General features: G+C 44.4%; 2 protein-coding genes and 1 pseudogene across 3 annotated transcripts; 2 read left to right on the forward strand and 1 right to left on the reverse strand.

Annotated features, from left to right (window-relative positions):
• The first annotated feature begins 394 nt into the window (after positions 1 to 394).
• LOC114229697 (zinc finger protein interacting with ribonucleoprotein K-like) lies at positions 395 to 16,943 on the forward strand. Of its 2 annotated transcripts, XM_054713471.1 has the most exons (5): positions 395 to 642; positions 3,922 to 4,956; positions 7,258 to 7,381; positions 8,317 to 8,433; positions 14,531 to 14,682. In XM_054713471.1, the coding sequence occupies exons 2-5, from the start codon at positions 4,816 to 4,818 to the stop codon at positions 14,563 to 14,565; spliced, it is 417 nt and encodes a 138-aa protein (XP_054569446.1). In that variant the 5' UTR covers positions 395 to 642; positions 3,922 to 4,815; the 3' UTR covers positions 14,566 to 14,682. The 2 variants fall into 2 exon arrangements, 1 of the variants encoding a protein (XP_054569446.1); XR_008555468.1 differs by lacking the exons at positions 3,922 to 4,956; positions 14,531 to 14,682 and adding an exon at positions 16,867 to 16,943.
• LOC129148476 (gastrula zinc finger protein XlCGF8.2DB-like) lies at positions 8,603 to 9,822 on the forward strand. The gene has a single exon (XM_054713458.1). The coding sequence runs from the start codon at positions 8,603 to 8,605 to the stop codon at positions 9,758 to 9,760; it is 1,158 nt and encodes a 385-aa protein (XP_054569433.1). The 3' UTR covers positions 9,761 to 9,822.
• A 1,809-nt stretch (positions 16,944 to 18,752) lies between the features above and the next one.
• LOC129148480 (protein SET-like) lies at positions 18,753 to 19,604 on the reverse strand (annotated as a pseudogene).
• Positions 19,605 to 20,320: the final 716 nt, after the last annotated feature.

Here is a 20,320-nt window from a genome sequence, read left to right on the forward strand (position 1 = left end):
ATTAAAAAAATAAAAATAAAAAAATAAAGTTTACGAAAATAGATATATTTTTTATTGTTGATAGCATTATCGATGTCTCCCATTTCCCCCTCTGTATATATTCTCTGGTGGATCTCTTGCATTCCTCCCACCTCCTTCCCCTCAGAGATCTGTTAGTCTGCTCCAGTTAGCCAGGCCTCTGGGCCCATCTAGTCCCTCCCCGGGCTTCACTTGCTGGGCCACAGCAATTGTCATTGGATGGGATGCTAGTACTCCCCTGGGCGGTTGAGAAAACTACATTACCCAGAAGGCACTGCACTCGTATGGGCGGTGTAAAAGGGCATTTTGGTGTCTGCGCATCTGGTGAAGGCGGGACTTCCGCCTTCCTCCTCGCGGTGGCCATTTTAAAGTTTTAGGTGTGTTGTTCACAGAGTCACTGGCTTCAGGACACTGGACTGAGTAGGAGGAGGCCTGGGAGGCCGCTGCCTGCGGTGCAGGGTGTGTCTGAGGCCCCTGCATCCCCAACAGACCGAGATCGGGGTCCCCCTGCCTCCCGGACGCCTCTCCGCTCTCAGCGTTCCCGCAGCCTGACCCCCCTGAACCCTCCAGCCTGGGGGCCGGTGCCGCTCAGGTCCTGCCGCCCAGGTCCCAGCGTCCGGAATGGTGAGTCCCTGGTGGGTGACACGTGGGTGATGGGGAAGAGGGTGGAAGGCTGCAGTGCCACCTTGTGAGGACGTGATGGTGACACTGAGCGGGGAGGATTCGGAAACCCGGGCCTGTTTGGGATCTAAAGGTAACAAAGAGATGAGGTGTGGGTTTTGGTGAGGAGTTTTACTTTCATTCTCACAACGCTGGGACCATAGATGGTTGTGAAAAAAGAGGGTCATTTTCTGAGGCAGGATTCTAACTTTTCCTGACATTGCTCAGAGGAAGAACAGACTAGAAGACAGAGGACAGCATTGTGGACAGGAAGGGGAAGTCCTGTAAATGACAAGGGAACTGGCAGGAGTGAGCACTGAGGACTGAGCCCCGAGATCACACAGGCATCTGGAGGGCACCTGGCCTCTGGGCTGGGCAAGGGCACTGAGCAGCCTGAGCCCAGAGAGCCTGGTGGTTGCCAGGCTCCCAACAGACCATTATCTTTCCACAAATTCCTGCAAATGCAGAATCGATCAGGTGTACGGGTTTGTGGAGCTTATTTCAGGACCTCACATACTTGTGGCCTCTGAGATAGTAGAGTCCTGGGTCCGTCAGCCGCTCTTGAATCCCGGGACCTGGGGACTTTGAACAGACACTGAGCCCAGACTCCAAAGGCCAGGAGGAGGCTTCATGGAGTGGACCTTGTTTTTGGCAACCAGTGTAATCAGTGCGAGGTCCTCCAGACACAGGTTCCAGAATGTGCAAAGGCTTGGAGTAAAGAGGGAGCCGGATCAGGAACCTTCAGGTATGTTTTTTAAAGTACATCTATATTTTTATTGATTTTGGATGTAGAAAGGATGGGGTGGGGGGAGATGAGAGAGACAGAGCAACAGGGATGAGAAAAATAGGGATTGGTTGCCACCTGCACAATCTCTACTGTGGATCCAGCCCACAACCCAGGCATGTGACCTCACACCAGTGCATGGGTCTGTGCTCAACCAAATGAGACACATCATCTCGGACAGTGTATCACTTTAATACAGGGGATCATGGTCAGGTTGTTAATGGTTGTAGTAGTTCAGAAGGGACAGTGTGAGCCTGAGGAATGGCTTTCTTCCTGGGGCCACTGTTTGTGAGAAGTGGGTGTCACAACACAGCTTAGGGACAGAAGTTGTCCTTTAGAGTGTGGGGGAGAGATAATCGTTTAGCATTGGCCAAAGCCTTTAAAAGGTGAGTGGACCTGAGATTAGTGGAGGCCAAAGAGTAATTCAAACAAGATGAGACTGAGGCTGGTACATACCAACTTTTCTAAACTCTCACCAGGATTTTCTTGTGACTCTTGGTGTGGCCTGGCTGTGGGGAGTTGCGGTCAGTCTTGTGGATTATCTAAGAGGATTAGTGGTCATCTATGAGACTCACTGGGGATGGTGCAGTGGGCCATCAGGGCTGGGACTTGAGTGAAGGTTAAGTGAGAGTTGTTGGCTGTGACTAGTGAAGGGACATCAAGTGCAGCATCACAGGAGGTGGGCTATGGAAATCTGAGATCTGATTGTTGTTCTTAATAGTTGAGGTTGAAGGAAATAAAGTCATGGAGAGAGGCCTACGGAGCAGGAATCAAGGCTGCCTCTATGAGTGTGGACTATCAGAGTGTGGGTAGTGCTTGATCCTGATTCAATATGGCAACCATCCTCTGACCACACATGCTGAGTAATAAGTAAAAGTCCTGAAGATGAGTATGGGGGCTGAGCCTGTGGAAGTGTAGGTTTGAGAGAATTGTGGTAGAAAGAGTGATGTGCACTCGGAGAGGGAAGGTGAATTAATGGTCACAGCACCATGACATTGACATAGAGTGAATGAAGGAAGAGTCTGTTTCCGGTGTTCCCTGGATGTAGCAATAAGGTGAACTTTAGGGTAATTGCCTGTAAAGAGAGGAGTTTGGGTGCTACATTCTAGGTTAAGAGCTTAGGTGCTATTTAACTAACCACCTGTCTTTTTTTTTTTTTTAATATATTTTATTGATTTTTTTACAGAGAGGAAGAGAGAGGGATAGAGAGTCAGAAACATCCATGAGAGAGAAACATCAATCAGCTGCCTCCTGCACACCCCTCACTGGGGACGTAACCAAGGTACATGCCAATTAGAACAAGTGTATACTGACATGCAACAGGCTCTTCTTAAATTTGGATTAATTATTATACCTGAGAAAGTTCAAAGACAAGATCCTTACTTATATCTTGGGCATATCATAGAAGGAAGAAAAATCCGCCCTCAAAAAATTCAACTCAGGATAGACAAATTAGAGACTTTAAATGATTTCCATAAATTTTTAGTGGATGTTAATTGGATTAGGCCAACTTTAGGCATAACTACTAGTGAGCTTAAACCTTTATTTGATATTCTTTGTAGAGATAGCGACCCGCTCTCCCCTCATCAGCTCACTCCTGCAGCTCGTAAGGCTATCTACTGCATAGAAGCTGCCTTAAAAAAACAATTTGTACAAAAAATTGATTACTCACAGCCATGGCTGTATTTAGTATTAGCTACACCAGTATATCCTACTGGCCTCTTATGGCAACAAGGACCTTTAGAGTAGATTCATTTACACTCCTCCCCGAAAAAAAGTAGTTTGTCCTTATTCAGAAGTAGTTACAAATCTTGTTTTTACAGGATGTCTCAGATTTTTGGAACTTTTTGGAAAGGAGCCACATACCATCATAGTTCCTTATAAAGCTCAACAAAGGCAATGGCTATTCCATATAGATGATAAATGGCCTCTTTCATTCCTAGGCTATCACGGTACCATGGACTCTCATTATCCATCTAATAAACTCATACAATTTTTTACAGAGCATTCCTTCTTTTTCCCTAAAGTAGTTAAGACTAAACCAATTTCTCATACAGCTTTAGTGTTTACTGATGGCTCCAGTAATGGCACAGCTGCCCTAGTTATCAATAATCAACCCTTTGTTTTTCAGACTAATCATACTTCAGCATAGCGCGTGGAACTCGAAGCAGTACATCAAGCTTTACGCAAACTGTCCACTCAAGCATTTAACCTTTACTCAGACTCTCGTTATATTATAAACATTATGATTCATTTAGAAACTACTAATTTACATGACACTGATCGATCTGAAGTAATTACTCTCTTACTACAGGTTCAAGCTTTACTCAGGAAGCGTTCTCACCCCTGTTTCCTTAGTCATATAAGAGCTCATATAGATTTACCTGGATCTCTCTCTACAGGAAATGCCTACGCTGATCAACTTACTAAAACTGCTTATCTTACATTATCTCCTTTAGACGCAGCCAAAGCCTCACACTCTCTCCATCATCAAAATACCAGTGGCCTGCGCCAGCAGTTTCGTATCACAAAGGAACAGGCTTGACAAATTGTTAAACTCTGTCCTCAATGCCCTCTAACTACATTCATTCCTCCCACAGAAGGAGTCAATCCGCGAGGCTCCAAATCAGGCCAACTGTGGCAGATGGATGTAACCCATATCCCATCTTTTGGAAAACAAGCTTATGTCCATGTTTCTATTGACACTTTTTCTGGTTTTATTTTTGCATCTCCTCGTACAGGAGAAGCTGTTAAACATGTTATTACTCACTGTTTACAAGCTTTTACTTTCCTAGGTATCCCCCATACCATTAAAACTGACAATGGTCCAGCTTACACAAGTATAGCATTCCAGAAGTTTTGTATTACTTTTCAAATCCAGCATAAAACAGGTATCCCATACAATCCTCAAGGGCAGGGAATAGTTAAACGAGCTCATCAGACTTTAAAAAGACAAATTGAAAAAATAAGGAAGGGGGAGTATGTAGATACCCCTGCTAATATACTTAACAGAGCTCTTTATCCCCTTAATTTTTTAAATAGTGAAGCTCAAGGTAAAACTGCTGCGGAACGACAGTGGTCCTCACTGTCCAGTTCCCGCCCTCGGGTACAATGGAAGGACTTACTGACAGGACAATGGCATGGCCCCGACCCTGTTCTGATATGGGCGCGGGGGTCTGTTTGTGTATTTCCTGAAGGGGACTCTGAGCCCCGTTGGATCCCCAGCCGCTTTGTCTGGCCCTTCCAAGGTCAAGATAGAGGACAAAGTAGAACAAGAACTCACTCCACCATTCAAGAGACTACGGGTCAGCCCACTAGCGCCCGTGCAGCCACCGCCGCCACAGAGAGCACGGATGACTCGGAGGACATCTCCACCAACCTGGGGACAGTTGAAGAAGCTGACAGCGGAGGCCAAGGCCATGGTCAATCGCCAAGGAGCACAACGAACTGCTGAGACTTTGTTTCTTGCCATGCTGTCAATTCTGGCTGTTCAGGTTTGTAATGCTCAGACTTCATACTGGGCATACATTCCAGATCCACCCTTTCTCAGAGCTGTGACTTGGGATGACCCCAGCATTCCTGTTTTTGTTAATGATACAGATATCATGGGCCACCCAAGCGCAGATTATCTTACTCCTCAATGGGTGGGAGATTATAGATATGAGGGAAGGTCAACCAGGGTCCCCATATGTTTTACAGCCATTAAATATTGGAATAACTGTCTTATTGTAGAACCTTCACCAAGGTATACCCATGGCATTAGCAAAGGTAGAGAACCTGAGAACTATGAGAGGTGGATACGACAAGAATGGTTTCTTACTATATATGGCCTGCCTGATAACACTCATACTGTCTCTCAGGGTATCCAGCCCAAGTTGCCTCCATGTCTGTCTAATAATTACAGTCCCTTTCTGAAGTATCCCCCTTGGCGACGCTGTCGTCATAAATTGGCTGTGGTACATACTCCCGTTAACAATTCTTTTCAGTTACTTGATTGGTCCTATTTTAAACCATTATGTACCAGAAATAGGTTTAAGGCTAGAGAGACCCCTGGAGGCTGGGTAGAAGAAATACTCACCACCAGGCGAGGAGGGGTACAGTTAGAAATATTCAAGCTTATGGCCGCTCTGGGTAGCATTTCTTTACATCATGATAACCTTACAGTGGTTACCGGTCTTACTGCCTGTGTACCTCCTCCTTATGTTCTCCTTATTGGAATTGTAAATATTGTGTTTAAGGACAACTTATATATAATTACTTGTATTCGCTGTAACTTGTCTGTGTAACTAGATACAATTTTGGTTATGAAGTGGTTGTATTACATCAACCTTCCTTTGTCATACTTCCAGTTAATATTACTGGACCCTGGTACAGAGATACAGGTTCTCAGGTGTTAAGAGAACTGAACAATTTGCTAAGCCGCCCTAAGAGGTTCATTGGAGTGCTTATTACTGGCCTCGTGGCTCTAGTCTCCCTCATTGCTGCTGCCACTACTGCAGCCATAGCTTTAACCCAAGAAGTACACAGCTCATTTTGTGAATAACTTGGCAAAGAATGTTTCAGATGCCTTAGGAGCTCAAGAGCTCATAGATAAGAAAATAGAACAAAGGCTTAATGCACTAGAAGAAGCTGTGCTCCTTATAGGAGATCAAATGCACAGCTTAAAAGTGCGTTCTACACTTCGGTGTCATGCTGAGTTTGATTAGATTTGTGTCACCCCAAAAAAATATAATGGTACCATGTGGCATTGGGATCGAGTTCGCAACTACCGTTTAAGAATTTGGGATCAGACTAACTTTACTTTAGATATCAGTAGATTACATGGAGAGATTCAAGTTATTAATAATATAAGTTCTGCTCTGTTGCCTCCTAGCGAATATTTTTAATAAAATTCTAAGCCTTATGTCTTCTCATAGATTGCAGTCATTCAACTAGTCTCTGTTAATTATTGTTATCCTTACTCTCGTTATTCTCTGTTTAATTCCAATCTACTTCCGAACCATCGGATCCAGTATCCGGTCCCTGCAAATAGGAATACATGAACTTCGCTTAAAAGACAGAGAAGGGAGATCTGTGGGGAGCGGGCTGTAAGCTGACACGGTCCTTGCACCTGTAGGGGCTAGCAAGGCTGGCACCTACCTGCACAGATTTCCCAGGCCTGTTTGGATGGCAACTAATCAGTATAACGAGAGCAACCCCTGCCTACAGAGCTTTCCCAGGGTGTGTTTATATGACTGCTATCAGTAGGATAAGAGCTACTTTCATGGCTTACCAAGAAATAAGTATCCAACTAGTGAGATTTATTGTAACAAGAGACCTGTCCTTCAACTTATCCGTCCAGTAGTGATTTTAGAGAAACAAAGAATGTTTTCCTTGTGATTCCCTGCTTAGTGTCTTATGTATAAAAAGCACTGTATTACTAATAAAAGTTGCCAGAGCTTCTCGAGAGTTCTGGATCTCCTGACCCCGCTGTTGTTTCTCTTGTTTTTATTTCTCTTATTCTTTTTATTTCTCAATTCCCACCTCCCTACCTCAGCCCGGTTCAATTGTCAGGCTGGACCTGACACATGGGAGGTCCAGAGCTTAGGTATCTTCTATCTACTCAACTGCCTTAATTGTTGGAAGAAAAATATCAGCAGGAAAATAAGAAGACAGTGGGTTTCATGGGATGAAGGGCAGGTATTTTCTCTGATGTGTAGAGTGGAAAGAGCAGATGTGTGGAGGGTGGGCAGTAGGATAGACTTATAATGTTAGGCGTGAATCTGATCATGGTTGTACTGTCCCCATTATGACAGGATGTGAACTTTGAGGACGTGGCCATTGCCTTCTCTCAGGAGGAGTGGGGGCTCCTTGATGAGGCTCAGAGACTTCTCTACTGCGAGGTGATGCTGGAAGTGTTTGCACTTGTGTCATCTGTAGGTAAGACCTTCACATTCTCCCAGTGTCCTGCGGTGATGACCTCTCTTCCTTTATGGCTCAGCCGTAGCTTTCTCTCTCCCGCAGGCAGAACATGGTGTCTGCTAATGTCCCCCACTGTCCTGTCAAAAGTTCTGTGGCTGCCACGGATGAGCTGCATGGGGAGCCCTGAGCAAAGGACTCCACAAACAACCCTAACACCCGTAATCTCCAAAAGTACAGGAAGTGTCAGGGAGTCAGGCGTCTTGCAGTGAGCTTAATGGCCCACCTTTCACTTCCTTTTAATGTGAAGCTGACAGTGTCCACATGCATGGCTTCAACTTCTGCCCTCTTTCTCTAGGTAAGGGTTCTTTGTGGCAGCATGTGCCATGTTATGGTCTGTACCTACATGAACCATGTGCTGTTTTTGTAAGACCCTCATTCAGATGTTTCTAATATTTTCTTCCCTGAATACTATAGCAAGCTGTGTTTCTCTCTTCACCTATCCCTCTGCACTGGTGCCTACGCAGTATTCTGCAACATTGACTTGCACATATGTTAAGAGAAGCACATATGTGCTAAGTATTCTTTGAAACCAGCTACTCCTTTATTGAATTTTACTTGGAGTAAGATCGAAGTAACCTCTTGCACAGCTCACACTCATCTTCAGCAGACAAGTCCTGCTGAATGCTGTTAGTTGAAGGATTAGCTGGAGATTCATATTCTAATCCTTGTGGTGCTTGCCTTGTTTATGTCATATTTCTGGTGAGGCCTCTCTGTGTTGTGATCTTCATTAGCCCAAAAAGTCACAAGAGCCTCTTATTCATCCTTCCTGCACATCTCTTTACTTTCAGATATTTTCATGGAACAAACGTGTGATGTGTAACACACTTTTGCAGTGGGATTTCCCACTGTCACCAAATTCAACATTCATTTTCTCACCCTTTCTCACTTTTCAGGTTGTTGGCATAAAATGGATGATGAGGTGGTCTGTTCTGATGAGAGTGTATCTATACAAGGAGAGTCACAGGACAGGGCTTCTAAGACAGCTCTAGCCACCCAGAAGACCCTTCTCTGTAAGTGGTGTTTCTCTTTGTTAAAAGATATTTTACACCTGAGTCACATTCAGCATGCTTTGAGCAGAAAGCCTTCTGTAGTGATGCATGTGTTGTAGACTTCTGTTTCAGTACAAACCCTCACCAGCAACAGAAGAATGATTGTGGAGCGGAGCCCTGGAAACAAGCTATGAACAGGGCATCCTATGTGAGCAAGTGCAGCTTCTACTTATCAGTGTTGCCTTCAACCCACAGGGAGGTTGGGGAAGATTTGCGATATAACTCAGAGCTTCCCCAGCATCAGGCCACTCTCAACACCGAGGAGCTACATTTTGGCAGTGAGATTTCACAGGAATTTCTTGATTGTAAAAGTCATCACCAGTGGGGTGACTGTGAAAATGCTACGAGCCACATCCTAAAAGTTGTTCAGTGTCAGGGTGAATTTTGTGGAGAAGTGATTTATGAGTGTAAGAAATGTAGGAAAGTGTTTAGACGATTCCTTAACCTCACTGGACATAAGAGAGTTCACCATGGAGGAAAGATGTATGAGTGTAGTGAATGTGGGAAGCCGTTTGGTGAAAGAAGTACATTAGTTAAACACCCGAGAGTTCACACTGGAGAGAAGCCATATGAGTGTAGTGAATGTGGGAAGTCCTTCAGTGCAAGAAGTACACTCATTAATCACCAGAGAGTTCACACTGGAGAGAAGCCATATGAGTGTACTGAATGTGGGAAATCCTTCAGTCAAAGAGGTACATTAATTAAACACCGGAGAGGTCACAGTGGAAAGAAGCCATATGAGTGTACTGAATGTGGGAAATCTTTTAGCCAAAAATCTAACCTCATTGAACATCTGAAAGTCCACACTGGAGAGAAGCCATATGAGTGTACTGAATGTGGGAAGCCTTTTAGCCAAAAATCTAACCTCATTGAACATCTGAAAGTCCACACTGGAGAGAAGCCATATGACTGTAGTGAATGTGGGAAGCCTTTTAGTCAAAAATCTAACCTTATTAAACACCAGAGAGTACACACTGGAGAGAAGCCATATGAGTGTACTGAATGTGGGAAGTCCTTCAGTGAAAGAAGTACATTCATTAAACATCTGAAAGTCCATACTGGAGAGAAGCCATATGAGTGCACTGAATGTGGGAAGCCTTTTAGCCAAAAATCTAACCTCATTAAACATCTGAAAGTCCACACTGGAGAGAAGCCATATGACTATAGTGAATGTGGGAAGTCCTTCAGTGCAAGAAGTACACTCATTAATCACCAGAGAGTTCACACTGGAGAGAAGCCATATGAGTGTACTGAATGTGGGAAGTCCTTCAGTCAAGAGGTACATTAATTAAACACCAGAGAGGTCACAGTGGAGAGAAGCCATATGAGTGTACTGAATGTGGGAAATCTTTTAGCCAAAAATCTAACCTTATTATACATTGCAAAGTACACACTGGAGAGAAGCCATATGACTGTAGTGAATGTGGGAAGTCTTTTAGCCAAAAATATCACCTTATTAAACACCAGAGAGTACACACTGGAGAGAAGCCATATCAGTGTAGTGAATGTGGGAAGTCCTTCAGTGAAAGAAGTGCACTCATTAAACATCAGAGAGTTCACATTGGAGAGAATCCATATGAGTGTACTGAATGTGGGAAGCCTTTTAGCCAAAAATATAACCTTATTAAACATCTGAAAGTCCACACTAGAGAGAAGCCATATGAGGGTAGTGAATGAGGGAAGTCCTTCAGTGCAAGAGGTACACATTCATTACCAGAGAGTTCACAGTGGAGAGAAGCCATATAAGTGTAGTGAATGTGGGACGTCCTTCAGTGAAAGAAGTACATTAATTGAACACCAGAGAGGTCACACTGGAGAGAAGCCAGATGGGTGTACTTAATGTGGTAAGTCTTTTAGTCAAAAATCTAACCTTATTAAACATCTCAAAGTCCACACTGGAGAGAAGCCATATGAGTGTAGTGAATGTGGAAAGTCCTTCAGTGCAAGAAGTACACTCATTAATCACCAGAGAGGTCACACTGGAGAGAAGCCATATGAGTGTACTGAATGTGGGAAGCCTTTTAGCCAAAAATATAACCTTATTAAACATCTGAAAGTCCACACTAGAGAGAAGCCATATGAGGGTAGTGAATGAGGGAAGTCCTTCAGTGCAAGAGGTACACATTCATTACCAGAGAGTTCACAGTGGAGAGAAGCCATATAAGTGTAGTGAATGTGGGACGTCCTTCAGTGAAAGAAGTACATTAATTGAACACCAGAGAGGTCACACTGGAGAGAAGCCAGATGAGTGTACTGAATGTGGTAATTCTTTTAGTCAAAAATCTATCCTTATTAAACATCTCAAAGTCCACACTGGAGAGAAGCCATATGAGTGTAGTGAATGTGGAAAGTCCTTCAGTGCAAGAAGTACACTCATTAATCACCAGAGAGGTCACACTGGAGAGAAGCCATATGAGTGTACTGAATGTGGGAAGTCTTTTCGCCAAAAATCTACTCTTGTAACACATCTGAGAGTTCACATTGGAGAGAAGTGTTAAATGTGCAGGGAATGTTTTATTTTATTCACTTAGAGTAACAACACTGAATGCGACTGTTTGGGACCTATTTTTCTGAATTTAAACCCTTGTAATGGAACATACACTGTACTATATTCCTCATGTGTTTCCAGTACAAGTGAGTCTTGAAGGACATGCCCAGATCTACTACCTGATACATTTGTAGTTGAAGAGATTTTTTATTGAATTATGCTTTTATGAACTGTTTTACTTTCTAACTCACCAACCTGCAAATTGCTTACTGTACTCTATTATGGTTTATGATTTTTTTAGTAAAGATATTTTTCTTTAGTACCTTAACTGTTTTGGTTATTTTCACTTTCAGGGATGATTGTCAAGCACAATTATGATCTATCATCATAGAGTTAACAGATATTGTTTGAATCCCAACCTTTCTGTGCTTTAGGAGGGACAGCATAATACTAGAAAATTACTCTTTGGCCAATATTGGCTTATAGTGCGTTGCTAGCCAAGGCCTTGAAAGAAAGGCTGCTTGACTTTGTGGTTCCAGTTTGCATGTTTGATCCCAGCACATATGGGGATGTGGGAGGCATCTAATTTTTTTTCTCTCTCATATTGATGTCTCTCCCAATATCTCTCTTCTTCTCCCGCTTCCCAAGTACTCTCTCTTAAAATATCCTCAGATGAGGATTACCAAAAAATCCAAACATTCACTCCGGTGCCCTGAGATGGGGCCTCTGCCTGCACAGCCCACCTTTCCTCACTCTTCCCTGCCTTTGCCTGGGATGTTCCCACTGTAGCTGGGCACACTGTGTCCTTCCCAGGGTTTGGAAGAGAGGAGGCCCAGTCAAGGCCCTGGGAGGGATTTGGGTTCTGTGTCTGCCTGAGATGTGCTGGCCAGGACTCTTCTATCTCCATCCAGAGGTCTATCCAGACTGCTTCTCCCCACCCGCTAGGCACCTGCCTGCTGGAAATGAACCTACTTCTGTATCTGGGGGAAGCCCCTGGATACTTTGGACCCCCAAATCAGTTCACCTTTAGAGAGTCCTGCCTCCAGCCAACTCACTCACACCCCTGAGACCCACTGATGTTTAAGTCTTTTTTTCGATTTTAGGGGTTATTTTGCACTTTAATTTTATCAAAAATAAAGCACTCCTCTCTCCATCCCCTTACCCAGACAGTCCTGGAGGTAGCATGGATACTACAGGAAATGGTGCTGTGTATTTTCAATGGTGAGAACATTCTGCTGTATCTGGGAGAAACATTTCCAGAAGGAGAGGTTTGCTCTCAATATAATTCCACTCTCAGAGGATGAGTTGTGGTTGGTGTGTCCCCTCCCTAAGTTTTTCCTGTGCTTAGAAGACCTGAAATGAGGTGATAGTTCCTGGATTCTGGGGAATAGTGTGTTGCTGGGGTGTGTTGTTGACGGGCAGAGAGTTCGGATGCCTGTGAAGGTGTTCCTACCACCTCATGGGCCAGGTTCCTGGAGTGGGTGGGCTGAGGGAAGGCTGTAGGAATGAGGACTTGAATCAGGTTGGATGGAGGGTCAGCAGCCATGGTGGGCATAAGGGACACATGTAAAGACCGAAGCTGTGGATACTGTTGAGCCCAACTGTTTCAGATGCTGTAAATGCTGAGTCCCCTGTCCTTGGGATCTGGCATCTAGAGGAGGACAGTCCACAAAGAATGAACCAGGATACCTGTGATTGGTAACAGCAGCATGGGGGAAGGTGAAACTAGCGTTGGTCAGTGGGGATTTCACTGAAGAATTCTGTGAAGGGCTAGCAGGCTCCAGGTGGGAGCCTGCAGGGAGCATGCCCTGTGCATTTGCAGGCTGTATGGAAGTCACTCTGGCAGGTTTTAAGGATCAGAAAGTGGTAAAAAATAAATAAATGGTGGCTGATTAGGCAGTAGTATTATGCATCACGTCCTGAGCCCGATTGAAAATACAAGTAAATCAAAGAACATCCACTCGGTATTAACAAATTAGATGCAGCTCAGCAGACCATTTACAACAGGAAGGACAGAGGAGAATGGCAAGAACTGGGAAGCGGGCTTTCGAGGGGCAGCAAGCCAGTGGGTCAAGAGGTGAGGAGAAAGCTGTGTTGCACCGAAGCTGTGTCCCTTCACGAGGTGGGTAACATCCAACTGCATAAAGGAAAAGCCACAGGGCAGATGGCTGCTGGGGAAACTGGACCAGAGGCAACAGCCCCAAAAGGCTGCCCCATGAAAGGGGCCCAAACAGCGTGGTGCTGGGGAGAGCAGAAGAGCAGTTTCATTGTTTTGGTTTGGTTTTGTCTTTGCTTTTATTCTGTAAACCCAGAACACAGGACTTTTCTATTGCAAACACGCACCTGGGGCTTTGGAGCAGGGAGAGAGGCACAGGCTTAAGAGGCCTGAGGAGAGACTGAGGAGGAAAGCAGGGCGGGGAGACATGGCCAAGAGTCCTGCATTGGGACATTTTTTTTTTTTTACTTTAAATTCTTTATTTTCAAATTATTACATAAGTCTCGTCTCCCCCACCGCCGCACCATTGACCTCTCCCTACCTGCTCCTATCCAACAGTACATGCCCTCACCCTCCTTCTGTCTGTGTCAACTGGTTATGCTCATATGCAAGCATACAAGTCCTTCGGTTGATCTTTGACATCTTCCCCTCCTGTGCCTTCCCTCTTAGTCTGGATGGTCTGTTCAATGCTTCTATGACACCGGCTCTATTTTTGTGCATAGTTTATGTTCTTTATATTGCACAAATGAGTGAGATCATGTGGTATTTATCTTTCTCTGATGGGTTTATTTCCCTTAGCTTAATGCTGTCTAGTTCTATTCATGCTGTTGCAAATAATAAGATTTCCTTCTTTTTTACAGCAGCATAATATTCCATTGTGTAGATGTACCACAGGTTTTTAATCGACTCATCTGCTGATGGGCATTTAGGCTGTTTCCAAATCGTAGCTCTTATAACTACCATCGTGCAGCTATGAACATAGGAGTGCATATATGCTTTCTGATTGGTGTTTCTGATTTTTGGGGATATATTGCTAGAAGTGTGACATACTTAAGCTTCCAAACCTAAGTGGCCATTTCTCCCCAGAAGAGCTAGCCCCTCCCAGTAGGCTCAGGGCAGGAGATACTTCCTGCCACACCCTGCATTTTGAGCTTAACAGAAGAAAAAGAGGCAAAGACCATGCTTATGGGTCTGAGTAGACCCAAAGAGCCTTCAGTGTCTGTATAGGAAGAGGGACTGGTCTGTCCTAATATTTTTGCAACCAGACTGATAAAAACGCCAGGTTGCCAGCTAACCCCATTGGTGTGTATATATATATATCTCTGACCAACCAAGGCCAGAGCCATATTTTGGGACACACATGGAGGAGCAACTCTGGGTGAGGAAAAAACACCCATCTTATTCCCTGAAAGAAAATTAGCACCATCTCCACCTAAAGCCCTGTCAGAAACAGATGCTTGAGTCATTAAGACTGACGGCCAGAGGACAGGCAAAGAAGGCAGATTGGCTCTGCCTGCGTGCAGCCATGGCCTGTGCATACAGACACAAGCAGAGGACCTGTGTATCTCTTGCAGCTTCAATCGGGGAGCTAAAAGCCAAAAGACAGTGACTGACAGGGGCCAGCACCTCAGTACCTAACAGGAAGCCCAGGATTAGCAGACAGAACAGAAGAGTGGGATCCTCCACCAGCAGCCATGGGGCACTAAAACTCAGCTGATGTGAATGACACTTCACCTTTTTATTTTAGTTATTTTAAAATTTTATGATTAGTTTTACTTTTATCTTTCTTGCACCTCTTTCTTTCTCACTTCTCTTATTCCCGTTTTTCATCTTTTACCCATTTTAGGTTTTCTATTTCATTTTTCCTCCTTTTAAATAATAAATCTACTTTATCTGATTTATTGGTGTGTTATTATTCTAGTCTCTGTTGGTTTATTCATATATCTAATTTCCTCTTCCCTGATCCTATTCTATTCCCCTTCTCTTTTCTTCATCTTCACTATGTTTTTTATTTTCTTTCTCTCTTGTCTTGCTCTTCTCCCAATTTTTAACTTGCTTCATTTCTTAAATTTAGGCCTTTCTGCTGTCTCCTCTAATCTCCTTTTCAAAAAAACAAAGACACAAAACAAGATTGGTCTTGTTTTGTGTCTTTGTTTGGATCTGGAGTGTGTGGGGGCCTCCAGCCAGAGGGATTGCCTCTGCAGCCCCCAGAAATGAGCTCTGTGAGCCCCTCTTTTCTGCGGCAGCACCTTGTACAGGTGGGGAACCTGGGCAGCTGGCGGGCCTGCTGGAGACTCCTCTCCCCCAAATGATGCATCTCCAAGGCTTCCTTAGGGGACATGGCCTTTTGATTTTTTTAACCTTTTCATTTTTTAAATAAAATCTAAAGGTTAAATTTCAGAGAAGAAGGGAGAGGGGAGAAACATTAATGATGAGAGAATAATGGGTTGGCTGCCTCCTACACACCCCACACTGGAGTGTGAACCCGAACCATGGGCATGTGCCCGGACTGGGAATCGAACCCTGACCTCCTGGTTCCTAGGTCAATGCTCAACCACTGAGTCATGCTGGCCTGGCTGATGTGATTGTTTTATGTCCACTAATGTTTGGTCACCGCTTTCACAAACGTCTGGATGGTGGGAAGAGAGATGCCACCTTCTTTAGAGTTTATTCCTTTCAGCTGTTTGTCTCAGGGAAGGCTGTCATAGTGGCAAGAACCTACAGGGGGCGCTGCCCTAGGTCCCTCTTGTCTGAGAAGACCAGGATGTACTTAGTCTCCTGACTGGACTTGAGCAGAAAGGACCCCAAGAGACACTTCAGTGAGGGAGCCGCTCATCCGCTCAGTGTCAGTTTCCCTTGTCATAGGAAAAGCTGGATCTCTGTTTCCACATGGACGATGAACTTTATTTTTATTTTTTAAAGAAACATTATTTTATTTATTTATTTATTTTTGATTACTCCTCGCCCGAAGATATTTTTTCATTGATTTTTAGAGAGAATGGAACAGAGAGGGAGAGACAGAGAGAAACATTCTTCTGAGAGAAATGTCGATTTGTTGCCTCCTGGGGTTGCGCAGACCAGGGCCCAGCCATGGAGGAGCCTGCAACCAAGGCACGTGACCTTTACTGGAATTGAACCCGGGACCCTTTGGTCAGCAGGCTGACACACTCGGAAAATCTCCCGAGAATATCTTCTCCGTGGGATAGTCAGCATTTGATTTAGTTAAAGCACATTTACAATCAGAACTCCATGAGCACATGCGCGGCCGGCATCGCTAGCTCTATACACCTGGACCTGCGTGATGCTCACCAGCTCCTGTGACATTAAATGAGCCGAGGCGGTAGGCCCGGGTGAGCCCAAGTGGCCCTGGGTCTGGGAGAGGCCAAGCGTCCCTGGGTCCGGGAGAGACCATGTGTCCCTGGATCCAGGTGAGGCCTTGTGCAACTAAGCCCGGGTGAGGCCACGTGCCCCTGGGTCTGGGAGAGGCCAAGTGTCCTTGGGTACGGGTGAAGCCAGATCCTGGGTCCGGGTGAGGCCGTGCGCCCCTGGATCCATCCGGGTGAGGCTGGGTCCCAGGCCCGGGTGAGACCACGCGCCCCTTGGATATGGGTGAGGCCACGTGCCCCTTAGTCCAGGTGACGCCGTGCCCCTGGGATCGGCCGAGACCAAACCAGAGGGAGTCAGACCTCCATTACCACCATTTGTCCACCATCCAGAGCTGAGGGGTCAGTGCTGACATGTACACATAAGGAACTACTGGACATCGAAATTGGGTCTCAAAAGAACTGTTGGTCCAGGGGGAAGCTCGCTACAGATTGATTCATTTGCCTGTCAGCATAAATATTATTGCTCGTCTCACATTCAGTTCTTATTAGTATATATCTAGTGACATTTGATCTCGTTCATCTAGAGGAAATGATGAACAACATAGACTGAGGAACAAGAACAGAACCAGAAGCAAGGAGGCATCGATCGGACTATCGGGCCTCAGAGGGAGGATACGGGAGGGTAGGGGGAGGGTGGGGGGAGGGGGAGAGTTCAACCAAAGGACCTGTATGCATGCATATAAGCTTATCCAACGGTTAAGTTCAACAGGGGATTGGGGCATGCGTGGGGAGAGGGGTGGGATGGGAATGGGGGGATGAGGACAAATATGTGACACCTTAATCAATAAAGAAATAAAAAAAAATAATAATAAATAAAAAAAATAAATAAATAAATAAATAAAAATAAAAAAAAATAAAAACATGGAACTGAATTTTGTCTCTGTATCCCACTTCTGGGAACATATCTTAAAAATCCCAAAACACTAATTTGAAAGAAAAAAAAATAAAATAAAATAAATGAGCCGAGGCGGACGTGGCTTCCCTGCAAAGCCTGGTCCCTGGGCTCATGTCCCGCCTCCAGGGAGTAACCTCCCCTTCCCTGCAAGTAGAGGAAGTGGGTCAGTGGGCCCTGGTTATCCAGGCGGCTCTAGACTATCACCAGCAGTTGGCCAACATCCTGCAGATGCTGCAGGGGAAGATCCTGATGCGATAAGAGCCTCCCGCAGGTGCAGGGTTCGGAAGCTGTGAGAACCACTCCCTCTGGCTCTCTGCCTCTCTGTCTCCCCCGGCCCATTGTCCCGTTCTTCTTCTTTTTTAAAATCTATTTTTATTGATCTCAGAAAGGAAGGTAAAGGGGGAGAGAGAAACATCAATGATGAGAGAGAATCATTGGCTGCCTATTGTACGACTCCCACTGGGGATCGAGCCTGTAACCGGGCATGTGCCCTGATCGGAAATCGAACCATGACCTCTTAGTTCATAGGTCAATGCTCAACCGCTGAGCCACACCAGCCCAGCTGCTCTAGACTTTTTTAAAAATGCGTGATATCCTATGGAGTATGTGCGGTAACCCTCAGCATAAAGGTGAGGGGTGAACAAAAAAACTACCCTAATGTATGGCCCGTGTTGGATAACAGAAAATTGCTTTATACAGGACTAGCATAATGAATAGATGTGGAGGGGTTTTGGCTTCTATTAACGCCCTTTTGACAAAGGGAAAAGTGTTATCTGGTCAGCAAGGTGTCCCCTCATTGACGGGAGGTTACCGGGAGCTTACAGGTCTCACCTCACTGTACACCACAGAGTTCACACTGGATAAAAGCCTTATGAGTATAGTGACTGTGGGAAGTATTTCAGGGAAAGGGCTTCCCTCACTAAACACAACAAAGTTCACACTGGAGAAAAGCCATATGAGTGTAGTGAATGTGGGAAGCATTTCAGTGAAAGGGCTTCCCTCATTAAACACCACAGAGTTCACACTAAAGAAAAGCCATATGAGTGTAGTGAATGTGGGAAGCATTTCAGTGGAAGGTCTCACCTCACTAGACACCACAGAGTTCATACTGGAGAAAAGCCATAAATGTGCAGGGAATGGTTTATTTTCCTCACTTATTATAAGATCACTTAAGGGGCTCTATGAGACCCTTTCCATGAATGTAAACCCCATTTATGGGAACATAACACTCTGCTAGATGCCTCATAAATTTGAGGTAGAAATAAGACTTGAAGGAGCTGCATTGTATTTGAATAGAAAGGGGCAAAGATTCTTTTCCCACTGTATTCTGCTCAAGCTACATTTCCCCCCATTCTCCCCCAAATAAGGTGAGAACCATGGTGTAAAGGAGACAAAAAGACACCTCAAAAACAGGACCACTGAGCACAAGAGGGGGGAAAAAAAGGAAAAAAAAAGACTGCAACTTGCTCCAGGGACTGGAGAAAATTTAAAAAGGTTGGAATCCATCAGTGTTCATTAGTCATCTTCTCCTTAATCTTCCTCTCCTTCCCCCTCATCATCATCTTCATCTTCTTCACCTTCATCCTCACCCCTTCTTCATCAATATCTTCCAACCCTTCCTCTTCTTCATCATCATCATCTTCTCCTTCCCCTTCTTCATCATCCATGTCAGGAACCCAGTAGTACTGTAAAGGATTTGGCCAAATGTCATCTTTGATGACTTCTAACTCACCTGCACCTGCATCAGAATGGTCAGTAAGCTAGGCACAGAAGCTCTCTGGTTCCTCACGCTGTCTCTTCCTGCTGGCTTTATTCTGTGTTTGACTTGAACGTTTCATCAAATTCTTTCCAGATTTCCATTTGATTTCAGTGGACTTTGAAAATGGATCACCACACTCATTCAGATGAAACTCTTTGGAGAGAACTTTATTTTCGAAGTTAGAATTGTCATCAAAATAAAAATCTATTCTGTAGCCGTATTGAATATCCTCAAATTCTCTCACTTCAACTCTTGTCAAATAATGCAGCACCTCTTCATTCTCTTCCCCAAGCAGTGCAGACATTTCTGGATGGTTGACAAATGTTGTTACCCCAAAATTTGGGATTTTGTTGATCAATTCTGATCTTTTCTGAAAAAAAATGGTTGGCGGAGTTTGTTATATTTCTGTTCTACTTTCAAAATCTCACTGGCTTGTTCACTGAGTCTATTTTATTTTGTACTTCATCAATATGTTCAATCGCTTCTTGCTGCTCTTTTTCTCCCTTCAGCACTACCAGAGGGGTCGGCTTCTTCTCCTGTTTGGGGGCTGGATCCAGTTTGTGTTTCTTTGTTTGAGGTGGGACCTAGGACTGGAGTTTGGGGGCCATGCTGTGAAGCAAGTCCTAGGATCTGATCAATGAGAAGTCGCCGGTTCAAAGGCGCGCTAAGCACTTAGTTTTTCAATTTTTCAAATGAATTTAGGATTTAACCAATAGGAGGGCAGTTCAGCATCTAAGACATCTCTATTCACTTCACCCATTCCTTAAGGACTCAATTGGTTTCTTTTCCATTTGGAACTATACAGTATGTTTTGAATACTGTAAGGAAAATCATTTTTCTCACATTTTATCTTATGCACAATTTAATGCCCACTTGCATGATACACTTTTAAGTTCAATCTATGTTGCTAACATTCTCCAGCATTTATTCCTGGTGGTAAATACTCTCATCATGATTAGTTTCAAAATAACAAAATGTTGGCACTGAACGTGGGCCTGCTAGGATATCTCAGGAGAACATCATTATATTTTATGACAAACATGGTAATGCATTAGATACAAATATACTCAAGAACATTCATGATAAAATAGTAAAATAATGGAAACTGGCAAGTTTTAATTATTTTTTAAACTTTGATGTAGTGAAATTGATTTAAAATATACATTAAAAACTATATTTTTATTGATTTCAGGGAGGAAGGGATGGGGGATAGAAAGAGAGGAAAGATGAATGATGAGAGAGAATCACTGATAGGCTGCCTCCTACATACACCACAATATGAATCCGGTACACCACCTGAGCATGTGTCCTGACCAGGAATTGA

The sequence above is a fragment of the Eptesicus fuscus genome, unplaced genomic scaffold (assembly GCF_027574615.1).
Source record: "Eptesicus fuscus isolate TK198812 unplaced genomic scaffold, DD_ASM_mEF_20220401 scaffold_52, whole genome shotgun sequence".
Lineage (NCBI taxonomy): Eukaryota > Metazoa > Chordata > Mammalia > Chiroptera > Vespertilionidae > Eptesicus > Eptesicus fuscus.

Coding starts and splice junctions, on each gene's coding strand:
- LOC129148476 (XM_054713458.1), top strand. CDS start 8,603: ATGAACAGGGCATCCTATGTGAGCAAGTGCAGCTTCTACTTATCAGTG.
- LOC114229697 (XM_054713471.1), top strand. CDS start 4,816: ATGACTCGGAGGACATCTCCACCAACCTGGGGACAGTTGAAGAAGCTG. Junction 4,957..7,257: donor TGTCAATTCTGGCTGTTCAG/GTTTGTAATGCT, acceptor CCATTATGACAG/GATGTGAACTTTGAGGACGT. Junction 8,434..14,530: donor CACCCAGAAGACCCTTCTCT/GTAAGTGGTGTT, acceptor TATCTCTTGCAG/CTTCAATCGGGGAGCTAAAA.